At 42.1% G+C, this 27,145-nt stretch overlaps 1 protein-coding gene across 1 annotated transcript in view; it reads right to left on the bottom strand.

The window, feature by feature from the left end:
- RNASEK (ribonuclease K) overlaps positions 1 to 26,273 on the bottom strand; it is a 149,074-nt gene extending 122,801 nt beyond the window's left edge. Inside the window, 1 exon segment of the mRNA XM_044077150.1 lies at positions 26,019 to 26,273. Coding sequence (XP_043933085.1) covers positions 26,019 to 26,096 — 78 coding nt within the window. The 5' untranslated portion in view covers positions 26,097 to 26,273.
- Positions 26,274 to 27,145: the final 872 nt, after the last annotated feature.

Raw genomic sequence — 27,145 nt, 5'->3', positions numbered from 1 at the left:
ATCTTTCCCACTGCCCCCTCTCACCTTTCTGCATTCACACTCAGAAAATAACTCCATTTCTTTCCTTTACTCTCTCCCAGCTCACACAGTCTCAACACCCTCCCCATCAGGGGGAAAAAAAAGAACAAACTGCAACACCAACACTATTAGTCAGACCTCACTCCCCCAGGAGACAAGTGTGTTGCTGCCGCTGTTTTTATGTAAGCTCCTGTGGGTTTTTAGCTGTACCTCTATTTTTCAATCTGCTGACTAATCATAATGTGTAATATTTGTACTTAACTCCCCTACGACAAACTGCACACTCACAGGGACTACCCCTCTTTCCATCCCACTCTGCTGTATCTCTGTATTTCCCCAGTAAGTGGCAGCATAGATGCTTAACCCTCTCCTCTGACCAGTATCATAGCCCATTTTCAAAGTGTCTGCCGTTCAAATATATTAGAGCCACTAAAAGATCTAGCAGCACCTCCATCTTGTAAAGCACACAAAATAAGTGATGCCAACCCTCCCATACCAAACCAAACAGCTGTATACACTATCAACAGAGTCCTGGTCTACCAGCACCCATTGATACTTTCTCTGTTCACTTCTGCTGGGTGTGCTCTACCCAATCTGTTTGCCCTTCGGGATCACTCCACTCCCCTCCCTGCCCCACTACCTGCACGTTTATCTATCCCCAACTCCTCCCACAACTCCCACTAGCCAATCACCACTCACTCCTCCCACCTCTCACTTTACAACACCATAACAAAACTACATGTCCCATTCCATACCCTTTCTATACTCAGCAATACTCCTAGCAGTACTTTCCACACTCACCTTCTTAACATAACTTCCACACCTCTCCCACAACCCACCTTCACATCACACAGCAATCTTCCAACCCACCAACATACCATCCTTCTCTTCCATCTCTCCAGAACTCTATTCCTCCATTACAACCATACTTTATAAGCCCAAGATTCTTCTAATCCTACCCTCACCCCATCTTCCCCATCACACACATCCAAACTCTCTCTCCATTCCCACCTAAAAAAACACATTCAACTGTAGACCTCATACACCAAATCTCCCTCAATCTCCGGTGACATCCATTCCAACCCAGGGCCCATCCGCCAAAATCACCTCTTCCCCACATCCTGGCAAGTCTAAATGTTTGCTTCATCACAACTGATGCTCAAAGCCTTCATAATAAAATCCATCCCCTTCTCACCTGGTTTTACCATAACCTCCCTGACACTGTTGCCATCTCAGAAACTTGGCTGAAGCCAAACATAAATAACAGCAAAGTTTTACCACCCGGTTACCAAATGCTATGTAACAACAGACCCAACAAGAAAGGAGGTGGCGTGGCCATAGTCTACTACACCACTTACACAGTTACCCCAATTACCAACCCCATTCCTAGGTTTGCCAACTCTGAACTTACCTCAGCCCACATAAAAATCAACAATCACAAATCTGTTTGCATAGCTGCCCTCTATATACCCCCAGGCAACACCAACAACATTCCAATTCTAGAAGACATCCTTTCCTGGTTCTCCAACATCAAAAACGAAACCTATATCCTAGGTGACGTAAACATTAACTAGTCTACCATCATCTCTAAACCCCCCCTCTCAATCAACCTCTAATGTCACCCGGATAATTAACTCCCCTACCAGGCCCAACAAAACTGGATCCTCTGGGACCATCCTCGACTGGATTTTAGTATCACAACCCCACCTCCTCTCAACTTCTGGTACCCACCCTGACCCTATCAGTGACCACCTACCAGCCTTTGCTGACCGGCACCTTTCTCCACTGCTAAAAAAAATCACTAAATTCAAACCCATAACCTCTCAATTAAACCCATAAACTATTAATGACCGTATAAAACTAATCAACTGGACCCCCCCTAAAAACTCTGCCCCCTCAACAACGCAATAAGCTACTTTAACTAAACTTTTCTAAATCTACTCAACAGCCATGTCCCTCTCAGAACCAAACGTGTCAAATCCAAAAATCTCGCCCTGGCCATCAAAAGAAACAAAACAAACTATGCACCTATGGGACAAAAAGTGGAAACAATACCACGACAACAAACTACCCAATACCCTGCTTGAATTCAAGCAACTCCACAATACAGTAAAAAAACTAATAACTAGAGACCAAGAATCATACTACACCAAGCTTCAGTATGAACACCATCAAACCCAAAAGGTTCTGGAATACTATCTCCTCTGTCTTCCATCCCAGTAACAAGGATAACCCTTGCACTAACCCTGACCTCATTGACCTAGAAACAGCCACATCATTTAACTCCTTTGTGAAGTGTACAGCCAAACATACCACCACCTTCCCACACCCCCTTCCAAGTTCATCCCCCCACCATCCTGACAACACACAACAATCCCACACCTTCAAGCTCAATCCTGTCCCCACATGTACAATAAAAAAAAATCTCCTTCAGCTAAAACCATAATGTACTGCACCTGGCAATTTGCCCCCTCACTTCCTCAAACTATCTGCTGACAGCATAGCCCTTCCAATCTCTACTTTAACAGATCCATTCAAGAATACTATGTTCCTTCAATTTGGAAACATGCCTTCATCATCCCACTCCACAAGGGAGGTAAGAACTTTGACACCACCAACTTCAGGCCCACTGCCATCATTTCTCCACTCTCAAAAATCCTAGAAAAGTATATTCATACCCAACTAATGACATATCTAACGCAGAATAACCTCCTTACCCCCCACCCAGCATGGCTTCCATCCTGGCCACAGTATCATCACTGCCCTTCTGTCCTTCCTTGAATGTATCAACCATGCCCGCGACTCTGGAAAACTCATATCTACCCTGTTCCTTGACCTATCCAAAGCTTTTGACACAGTCTCTCACCACATACTCCTATCTCAACTCCCCTCCCTCTACAATATCCTGGTTCTCTAGCTATCTCTCTGATGGACAGCAAGCTGTAAAATGGAAATCTTCAACTTCCTCCTTCTTACACACCCTGAGTGGCATTCCCCAAGGTTCTGTCCTTGGCCATCTACCTTTCAACATACTCATCAATAACTCCTCATCACACCATCCCCAATACCTCCCTAATCCAATATGCAGATGATTCTACAGTCATCTGCACTGCTGATCCTCCCTCTGACCTACTACTAAAAACCCAGTCAGCTTTTACACTAACAGAAACTTGGATGCACATCACCTTGCTCTAAAATACAAACAAAACAAATGATCTTTACTTCCTCCAGAATCTCCTCCTTTGACAATACCTCCTTTACTAAATTATTAAGCCAGAACACCCCCCCCCCATTGAAATAGTATCTCACACAAAGTTGCTTGGTGCCACCATTGATGAGCATCTAAAATTAGACATCCATATTCAAACAGCCATCAAAAAAGGACATCAAAAACTAGGTCTCCTGTACAGCCACAATGGCTACCTCACTCCCTCCACCAGAAAAAACATAGCATCCTCCTACCTTCTCCCCTCTCTCATATTACGGTGCCCCACTGCTCAACCTCCAACTCGGCCAACAATCCACATTAGAATCCTGCTACTTATTGCAATTACTTATTATTGTAATTAATTATGATTATTCTAATCAGCAAATTCACCACCAACTCCAAAAAATCTTTCCATCACTACCCTCTCCCTCCACTCACTGCAATGGTTAGAACTACCTAAACCTACTTAAATTCACCACAGCCCATATAGTGCTCATCTTCAAACCATCCAGCTGTCCTGCGCTCTCCAACACCTTAACCCCCTATATTCCTAACCACTCACTCCGATCAGAAAATCAAAGCCTCCTACAAATCCACAAACCCTCCTGGCCCCCAGGCCACCGTTCTGCTATCATACTCCCTAGCCAAGTTATGGAAGTCACTCCCCTCCTCCCTTCGAAACATCCCAAACAACACCAATTTCAAATCTCTCCTACACTCTTACCCATCATCTAAATAGATTTGCCCCGGCTCTTCCCACAGAAGCCCCTCCTCACTCATTTTTCTTTTCCCCAGCTACTACTGTCTCTTCCTACTGACACCCACATACAACATCTCGAATCTGCCCGTTACTGCTGGACTGCATTTTCTACCCTCATTCTCATCAGATATGGGATTTGTATTTTATCCTATAAAATACTGTAAGTGTGTTTAAAATTTTACTCTATAAAAACAGACTGTATGTTCACTTTCACTACAACTACTCTGTATAGAACGTTATCTCTTCATACTTGTTAAATTGTTTCTCTCAACATATGTTATATACTCCGTCTGATATGCATATATTTTTGTTTGTTATTGCCATTGTTAATGCAGCTTTTCTCCCCAGGCCTTAACTGAAAACGGGCTCTTCTTGGCCCAGTGGACTTCTCCAGTCATCAAACTGAAATAAATAAATAAAAATAAATAAGCAGTTTGGGCAAATGTAAGAGCTGGCTGGGTTATGTACAGCCAATGCTGGCTTGCCCATTATGGGGGTGTGGGGGGCAGGAGCCGGCTTTGGTTTGCTGCATGAGTTACACACTGAAGGAACGCTAGGTTCTCACCCTATAGAGCTTCAGCCGAGTGCATCTGTGCTGCTGTATGAAAGCTGTACAGTAAACAGGGGAACTCGGCGCATGGAGAGAACATAACCCCTTGGAGGGCAACATGTAGTAGAGCTTGGAAAAGCCATTGCAGGGGAGGGGGTGCCACACCAGAGAAGAGAGTAGGTTACTCTACAGGACTAAGAAGTTGACCTGCTCCCTACCATCTGAATTGCACAGAACAGATTGACTCATGATTCCTGAGCAGGAGTAAATAAGCCATAGGGCTCTTGCCTTGCCCAAGGATTCCCAGCTCCTGCAACCATGGAATAAATGGCCTGGTGCAGGTAGAAGTGCCACTTGGCTTGGCCCATAAAGAGGTTGGAAAAAATGAAATGATTACCTTAAGTCTAAGTACATTTTCACTGGTTTTACTTCATGTAACCCCATCAAATACCACAACACACATTAAATCAAAAGCAAAATAATTCTCAATATAACCCTCAACACATTCCCTGCTACTCCCCACTAAGCCTAACTGTCAAAGGACCATACTGCCAACTGCAGTCACACCCTCAATGCTCACATATTCTGAATCCACATGTGGCACAACAGTGGGGAAAGTAAAATACCCCTCTGCCCGACACTGCTGGCTTGTACAACTAAAATGTATGTGGCTTCAACAATGACTAGTAAGCAAACTAAAAAAAAAAAAAAAAACAACTAACTTTCAATGTACATACAGTAAACTCTCAGTTAACCAGCACTCTTGGGGATTATTAGATGCCAGATAACTGTAGTATATGGTTGCTTGAGAGTTACTATTAAATATAGGCCTGACTAATACTGCATTCCATACTATTTGTTTGGTTTGATTTTATTCTCAGGTTGGGAAGGGAGGGAATTTATTCCCATCTTCCTTTCCTTTTTAAAACTCTAAAAACATAAGGTGCATTTCTGCGGGGTGGGGGGACAGAAATGGCAACACATGAAAATTGTACTGTGTTTCTTCGATTTTTTTTTTGGCGGGTTGCCTGTGTTCCGGTTAACTGACAGTTTACTGTACACTCATTGGAGTAGAGAATAACTGGATTAAAAAAAAAAGATTGCATTTGTGGTGACTACCTGCAAGATGTCCTTACATTCACCACTGCAGTATTCGTAACGTATGGGATTCCCTGTTGTGAAGTCCATCATCCAGTCAGTCTACATCACCTACACACACCTCACACAGCATAGGGCATACAGGTAACGTTTGGGCGTATCACCTTCAGAACTTCTTTGCTGCCAGTCTGAATGCTTTTTAAACGGTCCGTTTGCCTCTGTCAGTCTTTTGCTATTTTTTTTTCTGTTTGTTGGAATCCTGTTGATTACTCCTGTTTGCTGAAGTCCTCACTGTTGCAGACAAGCACCCATTTGGGGGTTTTGTTCTTTTCTTGATATTTTTTTTTTTTTTTTTTTTGTGCTGTTTGGGTTAATGTCATCCAGGAAGTGTAAATGCCAGCGTGGGAGACAGATTCCCCATAAAGACCGCCATAAGTGCTTTTTTTTGCCAAGGAGCTTTTCATGACAATACATCTTATTCAATTTGTCAGGCATTTATCCCAAAAACCCTTCGTAGTAGGCTTTCTTCCCTATCATTGTATCTTGAGAACCAGGGTCTTAAGCTCCTTGCTAAAGATACTATGGATGGAGCTTCCTACCCCCAAGGGTCAGTCGTCAGGGAAGAAGGTGAAAAAGTTAAGACCGGAATCTTCTGTTGTCCAGCCTCTGCCCAGAGACTCACCTGGTTGTGTTGTCAGATTCCTCTGCTGTGTCCGGGTTGGAGGCCAGCAAGGATCTGGTGGGAAAGCACATATGATGCGGCTTTGCATGTGTCCATTTCTGGCATTCAGGGGAACCACTGCTGAATGTTTCCGAGAGGTCTATGGGGGTTACACATTTTTTTTCTAAGGGATGAAGTTCCTACTACAGTTGTGGAATGTCATCCTGAGTCAGGACCCTCTCAGTTTTCCAGGATGGATGTCCCCTTAAAAATGAAAACTGAAAACTAAACATGTTTCTTCTGTTCGTAGGGATCCACAAAGTGAGTGTCAGGCCTTTACTCAGGGTTATTTAATGCTTTACTGACGTTAAGGCCTCCTCAAGGGGTTTCAATTCCTGCTCCTCCTTGGTCCTCTTCTTCACCTAAAAAGGCCCAGGGAATTAAATTCTTCTGAGGAAGACTTGGATTCTGAAGAAGAATCCCTTACTTATAGGTTCATAGGTAGGTACTAGGCTATTGGCCCAAGGGCCTACATAAACCTAGCCAACACGGTTCCCTGGCTTACACCACCCAAGAAAGTTATTTTCCTGTCCCACTGTCGAGCAGAGACGCAGAAGTGATCCTCAGGGTGCATTTCCCATTTCCCATCCACTCATCAAGATTTTTCTTGAAGAGTGCTAATGAAGAACTTTGCTTGACATAGATGGGTAGCCTGTTCCAGAGTATGGGAAGTCTCTGTGACAAGAGTCTATCCCTCCAGCATGTCCTGTTTATTGTGGTGACAAGGTTTAGGTCCCTAGAGCGTGTAGCTCGGAGGGATTGGGATTTCTTTAGGTGTAGCATGTCCAACAGCTCTGGGTTTGACATAGCTTTATACGTTAGGCAGAGATCACCTCGAAGAAGGCGATATGCTACGGAGTAAAGCTAGAGTTTTTTTGAGGCAGTCAGTGTAGGGCATTTGTTTGAGGCCAGTAATCCTCTTTGTGAGGTACTGTGGCCTTTCCAGCTGCTGCAGATCTCTTGTGAGGTACATTCCAAAAGGGGCGTTGTACTCTATAATGGGTCTAATGAGTGTCGAGTACAGGGGAACAATTGCCTCTTTTTTCCTGGATGAGAACCCTTTTATGATGACGTGTGCCACGTAGAAGACTTCCTGACTTATTCTACCCAGATTCCTTTTCCTATAGACTACGGGTCTGAGGATGAGGAACCCAATAGTCCAGATGATACTTCTACGTAAATTTCCTTTGGGGACACAATCTCTAGGATGATGGGATTGTTTTGTTTTTTTTTTAAAGTGGGATTGTGCCCAAGTTTCTGATATCCATAGGGAGGTGCTACAAGTTACTGCAGATGGAATCTCCTAAACCTGCAGCTATTCCTCCTGTCTTGGCTGCTTTACTAAATATTTTATTACAAGGACTCTGAAAGTGCCTGATTCTCTACCCCCCACTCCCAAGAGGTCTGATAGGCACCCTAACCTAACGATTGTTCCTTTTTGTTCATATGTTCTGCTGCTGACCCCTATGTGGTGTCTATAGCCTCTGATAAGCAGTCTCAATTGCTTCCTTTGTCCAAGTTACTGCCTTCTGACAAGGACAGCAGAACCATGGACAAGCTAGGTAAGAAGGTTTATACTTCTGCTACCCTAGGTTTTAGGGCTATTAATTATCAGACCAATCTATCTAGGTATGTGTTGGCTCTTCTTGCTCAGGCTTGTCAGCTTTTTTTCTGATCTCCCGTACTCAGAAAACAATAAATCTTCTCCTCTTTCCTTGCTAGAGACTTCCTCTCAAGTAGTTTGTCATTCTATCAAATGTAGATATAATGCAGTGGAGGCCTCTTCTAGGGCTGTTGCTTTTGGTTCAGTACTGAGGAGGCATTCTTGGCTTAGGCTTCAACCTTTACCTGATGATATTAAAGCTAAGCTGATAGATGCTCCTCTGCATACTAAACTTTTGTTTGGCAAAGCGGCTGCTGGTTTATTTAAGTCTCTTCAGGACAAGGGGAAGGCCTTACAGGAGTTTAAACATGTCTGTTTCTCCTATATCTAAATTTCAGAGAAACTATCCTTCTAAGCCAGCCTTTGCTCGTTGGCAATCTTACCCTCCTGCTAAAAGTAAAAAAGGTTGTAAACAGGTTCCTCCTGCTAAGGCCACTCAGACTGCAAGGCTTCTAAAGCCTTCATTTCCTAACAAACCAGGTGTTGTCTGACTACCCACCTGTTACACATTCCTCTTGCTCGCCTTTCTCTTTGGCTTCGAATCACCCAGGATTCTTAGGTTCTGTCAATCATTCATCAGGGGTATTTCATGGTATGGATTTCCCAACCTCCTTTTATTAGGCATTCCTCAGCCTCCTCGAGAACAAACTTCATTTTTTCCCTAGAGGTTCTTCGAAATCTTTTGTCTCAGGGTATTATTCAAGAGGTGCCTGTGTCCCAAAGGGAGAAGGAGCTTTATTCAAGAAAGTTTCTAGTGCCCAGAAAAAAAGGTAATTGGAGACCTACTCTAGACCACTCTAATCTAAACACTTTTCTGAAGGTGCCTTCCTTTCGGATGTCATCCCTTCAGACCTTTTTTCCTCTCTTGCTCCCTCAGGCCTTTCTGGTGTCCCTGGATCTCAAGGATGCTAATCTCCATATTCTGAGCCATCCTCTTTTCAGGAGGTTTTTGTGTTTCTCTGTTGCTTTCTGATATTTTCAGTTCTGTGCTTTGCCCTTTGGCCTTTCTACTGTCCCAAGGGTGTTCACCAAATGCCTCACTCCTGTGATGTTTTTTGCAGGCTTCAAGGGATACAAATATTTCCTTACTTGGATGACCTGCTGATTCAGGCATCCTCTCCAGAGATCCTTTTGCAAAATCTTTGTTTTTACAGTTTCTCTTCTCCAGAGCCTGGGGTTCACAATAAACTCCAAAAATCTTACCAGACTCCTTCTCCAGATCATGTCTTTCTGGGCTGCAGGATTCAGATGGCGCTAATGCTGGAATCCCTGCCATATCCAAAGGACTTAACTCTCATTTCTTACTTTCAAACTCTTCTTCCTCTGGCCTCCATTACAGCCAGGGAGTTTCTCAGAGCTCTAGCTTCCACTATTCCGATGCTCCCTCTGGCCAAACTCCACATGAGGAAGTTCCAGTGGTTTCTGAAGTCGATGCGACTTCAACACGTGCATCCTCTAGACTTTACACTTCCTCTTCAACCTTCTCTCAAGAAGGAACTTCTGTGGTGGATTCAGCAGTTGTCACGGAATCCAGGGCTCTCTCTTCATCCTTCTCTTCCCTCTCAGGATCCATTTACAGATGTTTTATATGTGGGATGGGGAGCAACATTTGGCTCTCTTAAAGTTCAGGGAGTGTGGTCGCCTCGTCAGCAGAAGAAGCACATCAACATCATAGAGATGAGCTCTTATGCTGGCTCTTCAGGCCTTTCATCCCCTTTTCTCTCCAAGGCCCCTCAAGGTATTCACAGACAATATCACAGTTATGTAGTACATCAACAAACAGGGGGGGGGGGGGCGGCAAGATCTTACCTTCTTTGCCAGCTGGCACTTCTGGTAAGGGATCCGACTGTCAAGTATCAAGTTTATATTCTTTCAGATCAGAACATTGTGGCAGATCCTTTACTCAATCCTACAAATGGATGCTTCACATGGATGTGTTTCTGGACATTGTTCACCAGTGGGTTACTCCTCAAGTAGATCTCTTTGCCTCCCCTCTGAACGGACAACTTTCTCTGTTCTGTGCCAGAGTCCCAGGACCTCTGGTATGGAAGGTGGATACCCTCATTTTCTTGGAAGGGGGTGTTTCTTTATGTATTCTCTCCCCTTCCTCTCATTCCGAGAGTCCTGTTCAACATTCAACAGGATGCTCCCAAAGTCTTTTTGGCGACTCCCTTTTGGCCACGACAGCACTGGTTCCCTCTACTTCTGCATCTGGCCAAGAGCAATCATCACAAGTTGCCTCACAGGGTGGTTCTACTCACACATAACAAGGGATCTCTCAACCATCCCACCTGTCCACACTTCAACTGATACTGTGGGCGATAGGGTTTTGATCCCTCATAGACATCTGAAGACGTGCTGCAGGTTTTGCAGGAGGCCAGGAAACCTACTACTATAAAATCCTACTTACCTAAATGGAAGAGGTTTTCTATCTGGTGTCTTTCTTGTGACCTGGACGCGCTTATTGTGGCTGTTCCTTTGGCTCTCTCTTATTTGTGGGAGTTGCTCAATGCTGGTTTGGCTTATTCTACTAAAGCCCACTTATCAGCTCTTCCTCCTTGCCTACCTTTAACTCTCCCATCAACTACTAGATTTGAGGCTAAGCAATTTCGTAAAAGCTTCCTTAACATTAGACCTCCCAGGAAGCCTGTTCCTCCTCCCTGGGAACTTAATTTCATTCTGTAGAAATTGACTCAGGCTCCTTTTGAGCCTGCTGTTTCAGCTTCCTTGCAACATTGTTCTTGGAAGACAGTTCTTTTGTTAGCTCTTACTTCTGCCAGATGGGTGTCCGAGTTGCAAGCCCTTATGGCTTGCCCACCTTTTTTGATATTTCAGGAGGACAGGGTGTCCTTGCGTGCTAATCTTTTTATGCCCAAGATGGTTAATAAGTTGTCAATTAATCAGTCTATTAATTTGCCTGCTTTTTTCCCCTCTCTGCAATCTGACAGTGAGAGGGTGCTGCATACCTTAGACGTGCATAGACAGCTCAGATTTTATTTGGACAAGACTAAAGCTATCAGAATGTCTGATCAGTTGTTTGTTTCCTTTCATCCTAGGTCTTTAGGATTGGCCAATTCCAAGCAAACTATTTCTACTTGGATTTCAAAGGCTATTTCTTTTTGTTACACTATTCACATGGTGAGAGCCTTTCTTCTTCTGTAAAGGCTCATCCTACTTGAGCTGTGGCTTCTTCTGGTGCTTTTTTCAAGGGTTCAGATACCAATTCTATTCTTGAAGCAGCTCTCTGGACATCTGTGCACACTTTTACCAAACATTACAAGTTGAATGGTATCTTCACAGCTAGAGCTAGTTTTGCTAATGCCATTCTTCATGACTTTTTAGAGAACTCTACTGCTGCTTCTGCCTCCCAAGTTTCTTCTCGAGCTTTGGCACTCTCCCATAAGTTGTGAATACTGCAGCGATGAATGTAAGGACATAGTACAGTTGTGTCAAATCTTACCATAATGGTAGATATCTTTGCCTTCACCTCTGTAGTATTCACTCTCTCGATCCCCCTAGTCTTTTTTCTTTCCTGGATGTGCAGGTTCTCTTTGGTTTTCCTTGGACTGCTGTTCCTACTGGGGCAATCAGTTCTGAGGATGATATGTCTGAACATCACCTTTACTCCCTACGTAAGGAGTGTGTAGGTGATGTTCAATATACATTAAAGCAAAGGTAGACTGGCCGGACGACAGGCAATCCAATAAGTTATGAATACTGCAGTGAAGGCAAAGACATCTACTATTATGGCAAGATTTTACACAACTGTAGTTTCTTTGCTATGTATGCCATGCGGTCAGGTAACTTGAAGCCATTCCTAAGGAACAAAGAACAGCATATTCTGGACAAGCAAACATTCTCCAGAGATACTTGAACCAAACTGTTCTCACCTGGTTACACAGTTTGATTTTAAGTGGAATCAAAAAGCATACTTCACAAAGCTTATAACTCACTAAACTTGAAATTATGTATGGGACAACACTGGATGCTTTTGACATAAAAGAAACATTCAATAAATGCATAAACTGTTCTTTTCAATTACTGGAAATTCTTAAGACAAAACAGTCTTGCATATCCCCTTCCTTATGTCTGCTGCCATCAGAGATGACCTGCTAGCATCTAGGGTAAGTAGAGTCAAACGGGAATAAGAATCAAAAATGGGTATGCCACCTATTTGTGAAGGACTACTCTATTTGGAAATCTGATCTAACTACCTTTATTATCCAGGAAACACTGACCCATTCTGTCTCTTTAGCAGATCTCACTGTAAATATGGTGATATGACTGTCACCACCACTGACTGGCCTGAAGCCACAGTATCGCAAAGTAAAAAAGAAGCACTACTTGTAAAGCGCTTCCCTAGTGCAAGACTGGGTTTTAACAAAAGCTTGTTAAGGGCACCCAAGCACTGTTAAGATCACAGTGCTAGCTGGTGCAGAACTGCAACACAAGGTAAAACATCTTTTAAAATGCTGTTAAGACTCAGGGAACAGAGAGCAGTACAGAACTACGACATTAAAAATCTCATCAAGCTATACCCACAGCAGTTTGGCTTCATTAAAAGGAAGATCTTCCCTAATGAATCTGGTTAATTCTTTGAAAGAGTAGCACAAGCGGTTGACAGTGGCCATGCTGTACACACAGCATACCTCGATCTTCCCAAGGACTAACACCATACCTCATGCTAACAGAATTTGTAAGCTAAAGGCATTACAAATACTTCTCTGTGGTAAGATGGACAGCAAACTGACCAAGGGACAGAACCCATATGGTTTAGGTAGCAAGTGTCGCAGAATATGAAGGTAACCAGGGTTGCTTTGCAAGGCTCTTTGACAAGACCTCGGACTAATCAAATTTGGGGATGACTGCAAACTGGGAGTTAATGTCAAGACACCCCCTGACACCCAAGTCATACAAGTACTTATACTTGTAAACACCTGATATGCCAACAACTGGGCTTAAAATTTACTACTAAAAAGTGTAAGCTACCAGAAAAGCCTGAGAGCAATGTCCTGAGGGGAGATCTATGCATTGCCTTCTAAGCCGTTAGGGACCTCAGTAAATTCAGGATCCTTTGTCTCTCCACAAACTGAATATTTCCACAAATAAGAGAACAAGTGATCTAAATCTTCATCAACAGATAAATAAAACAAGGTGCAAACAGGTTCATTACACAGCTTTCTCCAAGTTCTTTATATAAAAGTGAAAGGATACACTGGTTTCACAGCCACAAAAGGGGAGTCAAACTTTATAGCTAAAGTGCATACTCATGTAGGTGTCCTTTTGTAAATCCATCTTGGTGACAAAGTGATAATGCAGACTCCCAAAAGGAAGCAGCAGTACACTGGATATGAAATTTAAACTTTCTACTTATACACACTTTTTAGAGAAAAGTGGCCAAATTTCTTCAGAATCTTCCCCATTACAGATTGTGGAAGTTTATATGCAAAACCTTAAGCCAACTGATAAGATCACCTTGGGTTAGAGTCCCAGACTTTGGCAACATTCTACAAACACATCTAGTGCAGTCAAGGGTTGCTTCTGACATGTGCAAGACTGGCAAAGTGATCAGCATTCTGACACTGAAAAGATTCCTTAACATTTTTCATTTTTGAATGCAGGTATTTCCAAATAGAAGCACATTCCATGTCTTCAGTACTGTATGTAGGGTCTAGTAGGAAAAATCTTTAGTGACAATTAGGAAAAATGCTGGAAAGATGAAGAACAAGGCTGGGCAATGATATACACAGCACCACTGTACAGAAGTTGTCTCAAGATCATAAAAACAGCAAAGAAGCCAACTCTACATATTACACAGTACTTCAGAGGGAGTTAGCTTTCCATAGTTTCCTTGATCCATGTATCTAACCATCCATAATCCCTTTTCCCCATTTCTGCACATGGGGTAAGGTTGTCACTTCAACAGTGACAATCTAGAGCCAAGGCTTACACTATAAGCAGCTGCAAAACGTGGGCATACATAAAACGAAAAGTCCACAAACCTTTTACAAGCATTTTCCCCAGTGAGTAAAATGGGACTGCACATTCAAGGTGACCGACCTTAAAGCCTTATTTAAAAAAATAAAAAAATAAAAAAAAAAAAACAAATATGCAGCCATGCTACATAAGGTTTACTGCTAAATTTCATAGGTTGACACTAAACAAGCAGTCATTATTATTAACAGCTTAGCCAGATAAATCCCTTGAACTGGTATGTAATTAAGGTTCACTCCCTTGTCTAAAAAAGTTATGCAAAATAACCCAAGAAAGAATTTATTAATGTCCATTCAATTAGAGATAAACTACGAAGACAGCCACAGTACTGCTTTGTTTGACATACAAGATCTTGCTCCCCAGGTTTGGAATGCGTTAGGCTAGGTACCCATCATGTGGAATTTGACAAAGTAGCTCAAGATTGTTTGTGTGGGTGTTTGAGGAGCCACTCGTACTGCAGAGATGTAGGAGTTCAAGAACAGCAAGGACTTTTGTGGTTTAAAAAAGCAAGACAAAAGTTACCACAAAGTAGGTGGTAGGAGAGATCTGCCAGTTTATTTGGCTAACAAAACAGACTTCAGACCAGTGATCATTTTAGTTAAAAAAATATCTCTGAGGCCTGTCAAGGTGAGTAACATATTTAGAACGGTGTACACCCATCACTGAATACAATACTCCTTTTGGATTTGACAGACGAGTACAAAGATTCCCCCTCCCGAGATAACCATCAGCTGCTATCAGATCCTTTCCTTGCTTATAGGGTCTACCATACCCACTTAGCCTCCCCCACGCTCATTCTGACACACATCTAGGGTCAGTAAAGAGAGCAAGAATACTGGTGCCAGGGAGTGCACCCTTTTCCTCAACCAACACATGACAGCCTTGAGAGCTCCACAACTGCTGTCTTCTGTAGGTGCATGTGCTTCTGGGCATGGGAGGATGGCATAATGGTTAAGGTGTTTACCTTGCAGACACAAGGTGCAGGGTTTGATTCTCACATGGGATAGTTGGCTAGGCTTAAAATGGCCCTCAAGGGCAGTTAGCCTAGTACTAACCTATCAACCTATCAACCAATGAGCAACCTCTCTACTAAGCAATATATGGCTAGCAGCATGGAGCTCATCAGGCTTTTAATGCTGTTACTGTGGCAAGCCTTGCCTGCCTCCCTTCCTTCTTCCAGGATGGGCAGGCTGACTTTGACCACTCACTTCTATCCACCACCCAATTATTGCCCCCTCTAATACCCATGCTGTTAGTAGAAAATGGGTTGTCTGGGGCACAGAAAGGGCTTTATTTCTCTGTGCCACAGAAAAGCTAATAACAAAGGCCTTTTAAGATGTAGTGGAGACATCTTTCGAAATAAGTGTGACAAGACAGAAGTATTTCTGAACTAATGTGAGGATAAAATGGTCAAATTATAGTACCCGACTTAGATGACCATGTCTCTAGAGACAGTAGCACTTTGTAGGAATTTATCATTTATATGACAGGAGATGGGAATATTTTGTTTACCATTCAGAACCACACTATGTTTCATAGCATTTAGCTTAACACAAATGAATGTCAGTAGACCAACAGATGGCATAGCCAAACCTTTGCAGAATTCCCTATATATATATATATATATATATATATATATATATATATATATATATATATATATATATATATAAATAAAATTAGCTGACAACTGCACCAAATTTGTGGGTATCAGCATCAGAGAAATGATGATAAAAAGGAGGGGCCCTAATACTGATCCATGTTGGCACTACTGAGAACATTTTAACATTCAGATCAAGCTTCCACAACTTTCACTACATGGGTTCTGTTAGCTAGCCAATGGACGACATAGAAATTTACATCAGTCATTCGTGTATGAAGGATTGCAATGAAGTTTTCAGCAGGGTTAAGACAGGCAGTGAAACTAACCACTTTCCACTGCTTTAGTTACAGCTCAACTGCTACACTTTTTATACCAGCTTGCAAAGGAACAGACAACAGTGCCTTTACACTACAGCCTTGTCTGTGGCTGAAGCATGCAACATGTATGAGAGGTGGTTCTAGAGAGTTCAATGCAATGCTTTCTTTCATGGGAAGTGAAAGCTTTACACTGTCCATCCATTCACATTTAACACAGATATTTTGTTTTATATTTCGACTAAAATGAATAAACTGCAGAGGGGTGTCATAAGGGGTCCTATATTTGGAGCTAGTGGAATATCACACGGACTGCAATGTGGGGGTGTGCCGGGGGGGCAGCTTATATAGTGCTTAGGTGTACGATGATCCATCTCACATGCATGCACACACATCTTCTCAGTGTATATCAGTAGCTATGCATAAGAAATACCCTCATAATAAAAGGCCCAGTGAGGTTCTCAGTTAAAATGCACTGGCATGTGCTCCTTCAACTTACAAATTCAGCCATGCTCAGTCTGCAATAGTTCTGAACTAGGACTCCTTTCCTGCCCATACAAGCTTGCTTTTGCTCTGTATACTCACTGACTTCAGAATTCATCTGTGGAAGTCTTCATATGTCCCCTCTCCAGGACAGGATAAGGAACCTCGGCCATTATTTGTCTTCATTTTGGGGACAGTATGTCAGAGGGAAGTCTCTATGGGAAGGAAGGATGAATTTGTATTTTAAATGGGGCTGATCACCAATCCACATGGATCTTTTTTCATACTCGGCCTGGCATCACTGCCTTAAGTGACTTGCTCAGTCTCACACAGTTATGCACACGAAGGTTGGGGGAATTTGAACCACAGATAGCAGCTCATTAACAATGCATAGCATTAATCCTCTGTACTGTCACAGGATCAATGCCCACACCATATAAACTGAACTTATCACTTAGAACAATTGCAAGTCTGAAATACAAAGCTAGGAGAGCTCTACTTAATTTATTTTGGGAAAGGGAGACTACAAAAAGTACAATGTGTTCTTTGTAAATCTGCACCTGTACTGGAAAGCCCACACCCAATCTTTGCTGGAAGGAAATACCTAAGCAACCCAAAACAGAAACTAGCTTATTACTGGATTCAGAAGTTCTCATTTTCTCACTCACCTTCCCCACATAGCTCACTTATAAGGGGAACATTATGAATTGAAATATCGATGCAAACCACTAACTATATTCCTCAATTACACCTACTAGTGGCAATAACAGACTGCGTTTCGAGTCGGTTTAACATGGTTACAAAATGGCACTGGATTTTAATTTTCACATTTCCTACTATCCAGTTTTTCCACCACTGATACAGTCAGTGCACCTTCTTTTGTTAATGCAGAAAAAGAGGTTGTTTTCCCTTGCTTACATGACGTACCAAGTGTGCTGCAACCATAAACAGTACACTTTATAAATGGTAGGTTTTGATAAAAACACATACACAAAGCAGTACCTCCACTGGCTTACACCAGTTCTAAACCATCCTCCTCTAGTACAGACTTAGCAGTTAAGTTTCCATAACAGTCTTTTTTCTGAAGGGCAAGTTGTCAGACTTTTCAATGTCCATCTCTTGCACTTCAGCACAGGAATCTTTCATTCACACAAAAACATGCAAAAGTGTTACAGAACTAGTTTACAAAGACACCTCAGCCCAGATTTCGGAAAATGTATTACCTTCCCTGTTAAACAACCTCAGTATATGTAACCATTACGAAGCACTGCTTAAAGGTAAAAATAATATCAAGAAATCCTAGGAGACAAAATATACTAATAAATATGTCAAGCCTCCATTTATAGGAGACTGTGTCATCAATAAACTCTTATTTGGACAGAAAAAAAGACAGCACATTTCCTCATTAAGGGTATGTCATTAAATCCATAAAACCATTCGCCACTCTGGTTCTTGATGGGAGGCAGATATGCACAAAACAGGCTACTGCCCTAAGAACTGTGAACTTCCAAATGTTTGAATAAATACGGAATACTGTGCTTATCCGACCCAACATTTTTCATCAACATTCGAGAATGGAATAGTCTCAAAGTCAACAGCAGCCTGTAAAATGGCCAACATCTGCAGTAATTAACCCTCTTTATGAGAGCTTTAGATCTCAAAAGTACTATTTTTAGGATACTGGTTCTCCACATTTTACAGCACCGGACATAAAACTGGGGAAAACTGATGGTGGAGTAGCAAACAGCAGTTTGGAAATACGGTTGCACAAACCTATGCATAAGAATCATGCCTCAAGTGTCCCTGCATTTGTTTTGCCATTGCATTTGGCTCATCGCTGCCCAATTAAAATGTGATTTTATTACACAAGTGTTAGTAGGGGCATAACAGTCATTACATAACACACACAGTCGCATTACAATTACAATCAAAGACATTCTTTCAGAACACACATTACAGCCTAGTGATGCCTTCAGGTGCTTCTGCATTACATCTCAAGGACTCCTCTAGGCATCAAATACAGCCTGGTCATATTTACATTAATAATTTCAAAATCAAGTAGTATGCAAGCTATTGAAAGATTTCTTAAAGCTTACACATGCAAGGCAACCACACTGATATCTGGCCTCAGTCTAACTTAAGAAATGTTGATTTTGACAATATAAATTAGTATATGAACAATGTTCATATTTTTCTAAATATCTCAGTAACTCAATAACATAGGAATAATTATTTAGCCTCATATGAAAGCCCACAGATGGATAACAAAAATGTTCTTGACACAATGGGTGTAGCTTGAGTGGTTAATGACACAGTGTAATATTTTGTAACCAACTTACGTTAACATTTACTGTGTTTATTATGACTTATAAAATCCAGTTGAAGACCTAGAATCTTAGGAATACTACTACAGTAAAGATTTGTTTGTGCCAAACAGTTTGTCATTGCATTTCTTTAGTAACCATTACGGCTCCAAAGATATGAACAATTGTTTAAAATGTAAGGCTATAATTTGATTTTTGTCAAAAAGCTCAGAATGCAATCACTGGAGTTAAGAGACTGGAGGCACTGGGAAGTAGCAGACGGACATTGTTTGGAGTCCTACTACTTGTAACTTGTAAATGTACAGCAAGGATCATTTACTGCAGTGAGTTTTCACACCTCACCATGAGTGTGTGGGAGAAGGTCTGTCAATTCCTTTCGAACTACAAAAAATCTCTCTATAAAAGCCTGCTATTTACCTACTTGTTTTTGCTGGAAGCAGCCAACAACTATTTATAGCATAGAACATGCTCTAACAGTCACATATACGAGGCTGTCAGGGAAAGGATCCTGCCCTGAAGCAAAGATATTTCCTGCAGGATTCCCCGATAGGAATGTAGAGGTAGGCCTCTTTTAGATCTAGGGTTGCTAGCCAAGCGTCCTTGGACAGCATGGGTAGCAGCTGCTGGAGGGGGAGCATTTTGAATTCTGGGGATCACCAGGAAGGTGTTTAGAATTGATAGATCGAGAATGGGGTGCCAGGTGCCCTCTTTTCTGGGCACTAGAAAAAGTCTGGAGTAGAAGCCTTGGCCTATCTGTTCTGCAGGAACATGCTCTACTGCTCTGAGAGAGATGGGAAAAGATTAGCTTTTGAGCCTCTGCTCACTTATTTGGTGGTAGATCTGGGAATCCTTTTGGGGTTGGAAGGGTATGGAAGGAAAATTTCTATTATGGTGGCCCAGGTGCTTGAGTGAAAAGAGTGTTTTCCTCCTAAGGGTAACTGAAGGTGGGCAGAGGGGGGTGGAGGAGGAGGGAAGTCACTGTGAGTTCAAAGCATAAAGGGGTGGCTTAGAACTCCCTGGTTTTGAAGTGGAGGTAGTCCATTGCTTAGATCTCGGCATTCCCTGGGGCTGCTGTCTGGGGGGGGGAGGTTGTTTCCACATGGCCTAGGCTGGGCTGGCTTACTCGGAGCAGGAACGGACCAGTGCTTGGAGGAACAATTCCTGCTGAACCAAGCGGCTGGACTTGTAAGAAATCCTTAACTGTTTGCATAGATTTTGCTTTTTCTTCCATCTTTTTTAAGACCCAAATGTGATGACTGCAATAGTGAAACACGAAGAACATCACAGAAGTATCTCTGTTACAGAAGTTGTGTTTAGATGACAGTGCTTCACAGTCCTGCCATTCTGTCTTAATGCCAAAAGAAAACACCACAACTTCCTTATGTCTAACATGACTCATATAAAGAGGACTAAAATGTATTCTGGGAAGAAGGAATGAAAGCAGAAAGCAAACAAGGTCACTTACCAAGGCCAGCCCCATCATCTGCCATTTTGAGGGAAACATGTTATAAAATTGTAAAAGAAGCACTTGGGAGTGATTTTGAGGCATTAAAATAGCTCAGAAAGAAAACAGATATAATGAAAAAAACATGTTTTGTTTGAGTTCCAATATTCTTTTCCTTTAAGAATATAACTGCTCGTAAAATGTTTAATCTCCCAAGCCCCTGCTTATACTTATCAAGGGTATTATTTATTTATTTACATTTGTTTACTGGGAAATTCCGACTGGACACAGGTCCTTTTTCAGCGGAGGCCCAGGGACAAAAGTTCCACAAAATGACATGGTAGATGGTAAACAATAACAACCAACGTATGTATACAGTAGAGGTAATCATGACATGGAGAAATACAGGAGCAAATTAGGTACAATTGAGTAGTAAGCTCTAATTACAAACATTGAGATATAAGAAGTAAAACACAGTGCTACAAATTTTCTAAACAGTAACAATAATAATAGACTAAATGGTAACTAAATCCTGGAAGGATTAACAAGCAGTGAGTAATATTCAGTTCAGTTTTTATAGTGATAGAGGGGATACTCTATCAAAATCTGGGAAAGGAGAGTAGGATTGAAAGGGGGTGTTATTAGTCAGGGTTTGGACAAGGACAAAGCCAGTGTGAATTTAGGTGAGAGTTATGTGCAGTCTTGAAAAGATTGCAAGAAGGAAGGGTAGTTATGGTAGTGGAAAGGTTGTTCCAGAGCTTGGATATAGTGCAGGAAAATAGTGCTTCACCTGCTGAGTTTTTGGCTTTGGTGACCTGGAGTAGATTTTTGTTGCAGGAGCGTAGTGGTCTAGAAGAGTGGTAGGGTTGGAGAATTGTATGGAGCAATGGGATTCGGAGAGGATGGTTTACTAGTTTATGAGCAAAGGTGAGTTGAGTTTGGTGTAGGAGTTGTGGGAGTTCAAGCCAGTCAATGTCTCTAAGGGATACACAGTGGTGACTGCGATAGGAGGGACCAGTGGCAAATTTTGCGATTTTATTATAGCAGGCTTCCAGTCTGTGTAGGTCTGATTGTCTAAGATTTGTAAATATGGGTGATGCATAGAATAGGGTGGAGATTAGCTGGGAATTGGAGATAGAGATTCTTGCTGGTTTGGTGAGGTATTGGCGGCTTCTATACAAGGCACCCAGTTGTTTGTGAACTTTTTTTATTGTCAGTGATATGTGGGTGTCAATAACCAGCTTTCAACTGAAGAGAAAGCTTCTTGGGTGATCTGTTGGAGTTCTGTTAAGAGTTGGGACTGAGCAGATGAGGATGGAATCATCTGCATACTGTATGAGGGAGGCAGGCATGTTTGGTGGCAGTGTACAGGTTGCTGGTGAAAAGGGAAAAAGTAGGGGGCCAAGAATGGAGCCTTGGGGAACCCTGAGAGTAACAGGGAGGCGAGGATAGATTGTTGTCCCAGATGACCGATTCCTGGTGGCCTTGTAGACAGCTGTGGAACCAGTTTGTGGCTGGTGTGGAGAGAGAGAGAGGTCGGATAGAGCCGATAGTAGTAGATTGTGTGTTACAATGTCAAAGGCTTTAGACAGATCCAGAAATACAGCAGAGGCGGCCATTGTTTTTTTGACAGAGGATAGTGTTGGTGAAGGAGAGGAGAGCAGTTGTCGTGCTGTGCTGTGGTCTGAAACCATGCTGGGTACTGGAGAGTAGGTTATTGTTAAAGAGGAATTTGGAGACCTGGGAGTTGATGCATTTTTCGAGTATCTTCGAGAGGGAGGAAGAGGATGGCAATGAGGCAGTAGTTGGAGAGGTCAATGGGGGGGCCACCTTTGTGGAGGAGAATGATGTGTGATTTCTTCCATAGCATGGGTACATAAGATTCAGATATGGAGCGGTTGATTAATATGGAAATAGGATAAGCTAGAACATCAGCTGCTATCTTTTAATATTCAGCGAGCAGGTAGTTGGCTGCTAGTTTTGTGGGTTGTTTTGGTTTTGTCAGGAGTCTTTATGTAGGAGGTGGGTACTGTGGAGAGAAAGAAAGTAGGGAGGGGTGGTTTTGGGTTAGGTGAGGGGGGAAATTAGTGTAGGGAAGTGGGGTTTTTTTGTTAGGGATGGAAGGGATTCTGTGAAGTGTTTATTGACAGAATCAGCAATGCTACTGGTGGAGAGAGGGGTGCTTACTTTTCCTGGGCAGAGTATAGAATTAATTGTGGACCAGAATTGCTTGTGGTTATTTTTTTTGAGGAGTTTAGGGACGTCTGCTAGAAAAGGGCTTTGTCCGCTTTTACTTGCTTTTTGACCTTGTTACGTAGTTCAAGGAAGAGTTGCCTATCTGAGGGGTTTTTAGTTATGCGCCAGCATTCCCATGTTTTATCCCTGGTTTTCATAAGGTCCCTGGTGGTTTTATTGTAGCCAGGGCGAGCTCTTAGTTCTGATTCTGGTGTTTCTCAGGGGGGCATGGGAGTTAAGGATGTGGAGAAAGGTACTGTTAAAGAAATGGACTGCTTCGTCTAGGTTGAGGTTCTTTAGAGGTGACCAGTTTACATTCTGGAGAGAGGAGCTGAAGGAGTTGGGGTTAAAATTAGCTTTGTTACGAATAAGTCTGTGGGTAATGGGTTTGCAATCATTAACGTGATTTTTTAGTAGGAAGGTTGGGGAATGGTCACTGAGGCAGTCAGGTAAACCGCCTGCTAGGTAGGTGTGAGGGGGTTTGTTAACTAAGACCCAGTCAAGAATGGTGTGCTTATTGGGTTTTTATTGATCCTAGTGGGGGTTTGTATTAGCTGAGAGAAACCATGGAGATTTAGGTGGAGGGCTGGGTGGCTGCTGTTGCAGAATAGCCAAGTCCCCAACAACGATAGTTTCTTGGTGTAGGGAGAGATTGGCCCAGTCTAGTAAGTTTTCAAGGGGAGGTATATTTTGGCCTGGTGGGAAATAGCACCCTTTAATGTTGATTGATTTGTTAGGGTTTAATTTGAGGGTGGTGTAAAGTATTTCTTCCTTGTCAAACCGGGGAGGTGACTTGGTGAGAATTTGGATATTGAGATGGTGTTTGTACAACAGTGCCACACCTCCTCCTTTTCTGGATAGTCTGTCGTTACGGACGATGTTGTATCCAGGTGGAAGTATTTCACTTCTGATGTGAGGTTTGAACCACAATTTGGTTAGGATAAGGATGACAAGGAAGTAGAGGCTTATGTAGACATGGAGGTCTTGGATTTTATTACAGATGCTTCTGATGTTGACAGACATAATGAGGAGGTCATTTGGGTTTTTGTTGCTTGTGATCTGGGTAATGGGGGAGTTGTTTGGAAGGGGGTTTGTGGAGATGTTGGCGATAGTGGGGCCAGGGTTGGGGTGCACATCTTCACTGACAGCAAGTTTAGACAGTGTTGAGAATATGTTTTATATATTGCAGTAAAAAAAATGTATTTTATGGATATTTTATGTTCAAATGTGGTGGGGGTTTGGTCATTGAGTAGCTGTACTGGGAGGAGGTAGTTTGTGGTTGGGGGTAATGAAATTATGCAGTGGGTATTTGAGGGGAGTTGATGAGAGAGTGCAGTGGAAATGGTTGGGGGTTATGACTGTAGCTGTTTGGTAGGATGTAATCTAGGATAGAACAGTACAGGTGGGGATTATAACAGTATTACCTAGTGGCATGGTTGCTTTGGGTTAGGATGCGAGATTAAGTAGGTAGGTGGGGTAGAGAAGTGGGGGCTTTCAGCAGTAAGGCTTGATTGAGGAGTAAGTATGGGAGTGGCTTTTAGCTAAAGATAAATGCACAAAGTGAGTGTAACGAATGGAACAGGGCTTAAACACCCGGCTAAAGATTGAGTGGGGGAGACAGAGCTAATATGCAGAACTTGTCAAAGATTTGGGATGCATGGCTAGGCTTAAAAAGGCCCTTGTGGTCATTAGCCTAGTAAACAAGTATGAACCCATGAACCTAAAAAGCCACCGGTGCTCCACTGGACTGAGTGAGTCAACACAAATTCATCAGAAGCAAACTGAAATTTGTTCCCAATTCCTGAACTAAGGAGTTAACAGAAGTTTGTATAACTGGTACAAACATTCCACAGACCAGTACAGCTTTGACTGCCCTGGACTAGCTATTAAGGACTGCATGAAAAGAGGCAGTATCAAGACATTCATTTTAATCACTAGTCAGGGCAATGCCAAAAGTGAGGTTAAAGCGCCGCCTCCCACACAATCACAGGGACATACACCGTTAAATGAATGACGTCTACTCTGCTTGTAAATCTTGCTAATTTGTCAGAAAGCCTAATATGACAAGAGACAAAGCAACATTTTCCATGTAGATGAGGGACAGTTGAGAGAGAAAATTCCAGCAAAATAATCTGTTGGAGAAACTGTGAGAGCAAAGCAGTACATTTGACTGCAAAGCAATTCTAGAAATACTCATTTTTCCCCACATACAAGCTGATAACTCATTCCTCGTCAAAAATATATTTGTGCAGAGCTCCTTGGAGAAGCGGAGTGCCTAATGACACATACAGAAAAAAAAGGGGAAGCTAGTTTGTCCTTTACTTGCATAATGAATCATACACTGAGTGCTTGAGAGGAGATAATAAAACAGAATTTATGGCAAATAAATAGTTCAGGGTGAACATTTTTGAAAACATGTTAGCAAAATATTAGTAGCTAATGTCCCACTATCACAGGAAACCCAAGAAAAAAAGTTAATAAACAAGGTTTGTATGACATGTATCAACACACAGCTTTTAATGTCTTGCATTACTCACAGCACTTGTAAAACACTCTGATTTGTCAAAAAGTTCAATTGCAATATATGACTGTAGCAAAGTTTTCAAGTAAAGTTAGGGACAACTGAGAGATGCACAATTCCAGCAAAAAGGTGGATTGGGACAAAAAAATGTCAAGGCAATGCAGTAAATCTACAGCTTGCTGGTGATGACAAATCATTTCAAATATGCCATTTTACCCAGTAAAGCAAACAGCTCATTGATTCCACTATCTCAAAAATATTTTGCATATTTCCTTGGAGAAAATGAGTGCTTGACACATGCAGAACAAAAAAGGGGAAGCTAACCTGTCCTCCTCTGCCAATGTCTGTTCAATTATGTATTGATTTTTTGAAGTGATAATAAAAGAGTTAATGGCAGAAACAATTTACTGCGAACATTTTGGAAGAGATGCATCAGCCAAATTTCCCACCCCCACTGGAAACACAACAAACTTGTATTTGTTAACACTTACATAAAAAAAAGCAATTAAACTCGTGGTGCACACAAAGTTACAACAATAATGTGGCATTAAAAAGTTAACTGCAAATACTGGGCATGTAAAGGTTTACGGACATTTTCTGACTCTTATTTTTAAGCTCACTCAATTTGTTCTGTGCAGCACAGAAGCAGTGCGCTTGTAGTGATGTCTTTAAAAAAGGATTCCACACCAGCAGAACAATTGTCTTAGAAACAAATGAATGCCTACTGTGGTAACCCCGCCCCCGATCATGCCATCCTCACCCCAGCTAAAACCGTCATCGAATCCTGCTCCTCATTTTCATTTTTATAATTTTAGCTCCCTAAAATACAAACAAATCTGTGAAGCAAAAGTGCAAATCAACAAGCGTTCAATAATTGAGTGTGACAGATAAGACCAAGACTGGAATGAACCTGCACTAACCCCCTGGACTTCCCTGATGTTACTCTTAAAATATGAAAGCTAACATAAACTCGACTGTGATGGAAAATGCGCATCAGAGTCAATATGAAACTAAGGGCGCAATAGTTCTATTACCAGAAAAGCAATAATTTTAACTGCACAAATTCATCTCCTATTTCTCACCAGCATAATAATTCCCCAGATGCTGAGGACGATCCCGCAGGCGGCCAATTTAGGCCCACAGCACAGCAGTGATACCATGATGTCAGGGAGAACCGATTTTTTTCTGAAGCCTATTTCCCGTTGGGCTTGATCGAAAAAAAGAGACGTACCTAAAGTAGATACAAATAACCTACTAAAACGGACAAGATCAATCTTCCGCAACTACCGCCTGACAGTAGTCAGCTGATAGGGGCTGGGCTACGGGAAAAGACAGGAGGAAACCTGGCCTCGTCCACTTAAACAATGGGTGTGCCGTTGATCATCATACGGACATATATCAGAATGCAGTGGCAACGCATCTGTATATGTACGTATCATACAATAATTAATGGCTAGACTTACAAGTACTTTGTTAAAAAAAATATAAGTGTAGTCCTATAACCATAGCTCCACAGGTGCTAAATCGTCAAATTACCCGACATAATAAATGTGGTACTTTCCACGATGCTTTACTTTAATCTTTCCGAAAAATAAAAACATAGTAATGGGATGCATTCAAGCATTTATTACCCAGGAAAAATCTCTGAAAAGGATACGTTTTTCTTTTTCTTTAACCCTTTCTTCTATTTATTATTTAAATGTGTACTAAATCCTTATTTGAAATGTCTGTGCAATAGTACGCCCCATTGATTACGTCCAGTCACGTAGTCTACACCTGCGCTGTCTAACCAGCTGGCTTCCAAAACCATCAGAGCGCCTTTCACGCCCCAATGCCTAATGAGATTTGGGCGCCAAGCCCTTCAGAACGTTGTCTGCTCTTCCAAAGCTCGACGATAGGCTAAAATGATGTTCCATGGCTGGGCAGATACGTCCCCTTTAGGGAAATAACATTTCACTTTACTTTTTATGGCATAATGTATATTTTTGTAACATATTAATTTTAAAGCAGGGAAGGGTTATTACTAATAATTGGCTCGTGCCATCAGACTGCAGGGCTACAGCCCCCCCCCCCCCACACACACACACACACACACACAGCTGTAAAAAGAAATATAAAATATGTTAGCTGCGACTCTGCGAGTCCGACTGACTAGTTGTTAAAGTCCAGGAACTCGAACTGTGCACACATGCCTACTCATGGAGTTCTG

This window comes from Protopterus annectens, chromosome 7.part0 (genome assembly GCF_019279795.1).
Source record: "Protopterus annectens isolate FY-2018-M chromosome 7.part0, PAN1.0, whole genome shotgun sequence".
Lineage (NCBI taxonomy): Eukaryota > Metazoa > Chordata > Ceratodontiformes > Protopteridae > Protopterus > Protopterus annectens.
This window is presented reverse-complemented; position numbering and strand designations above follow the sequence as displayed.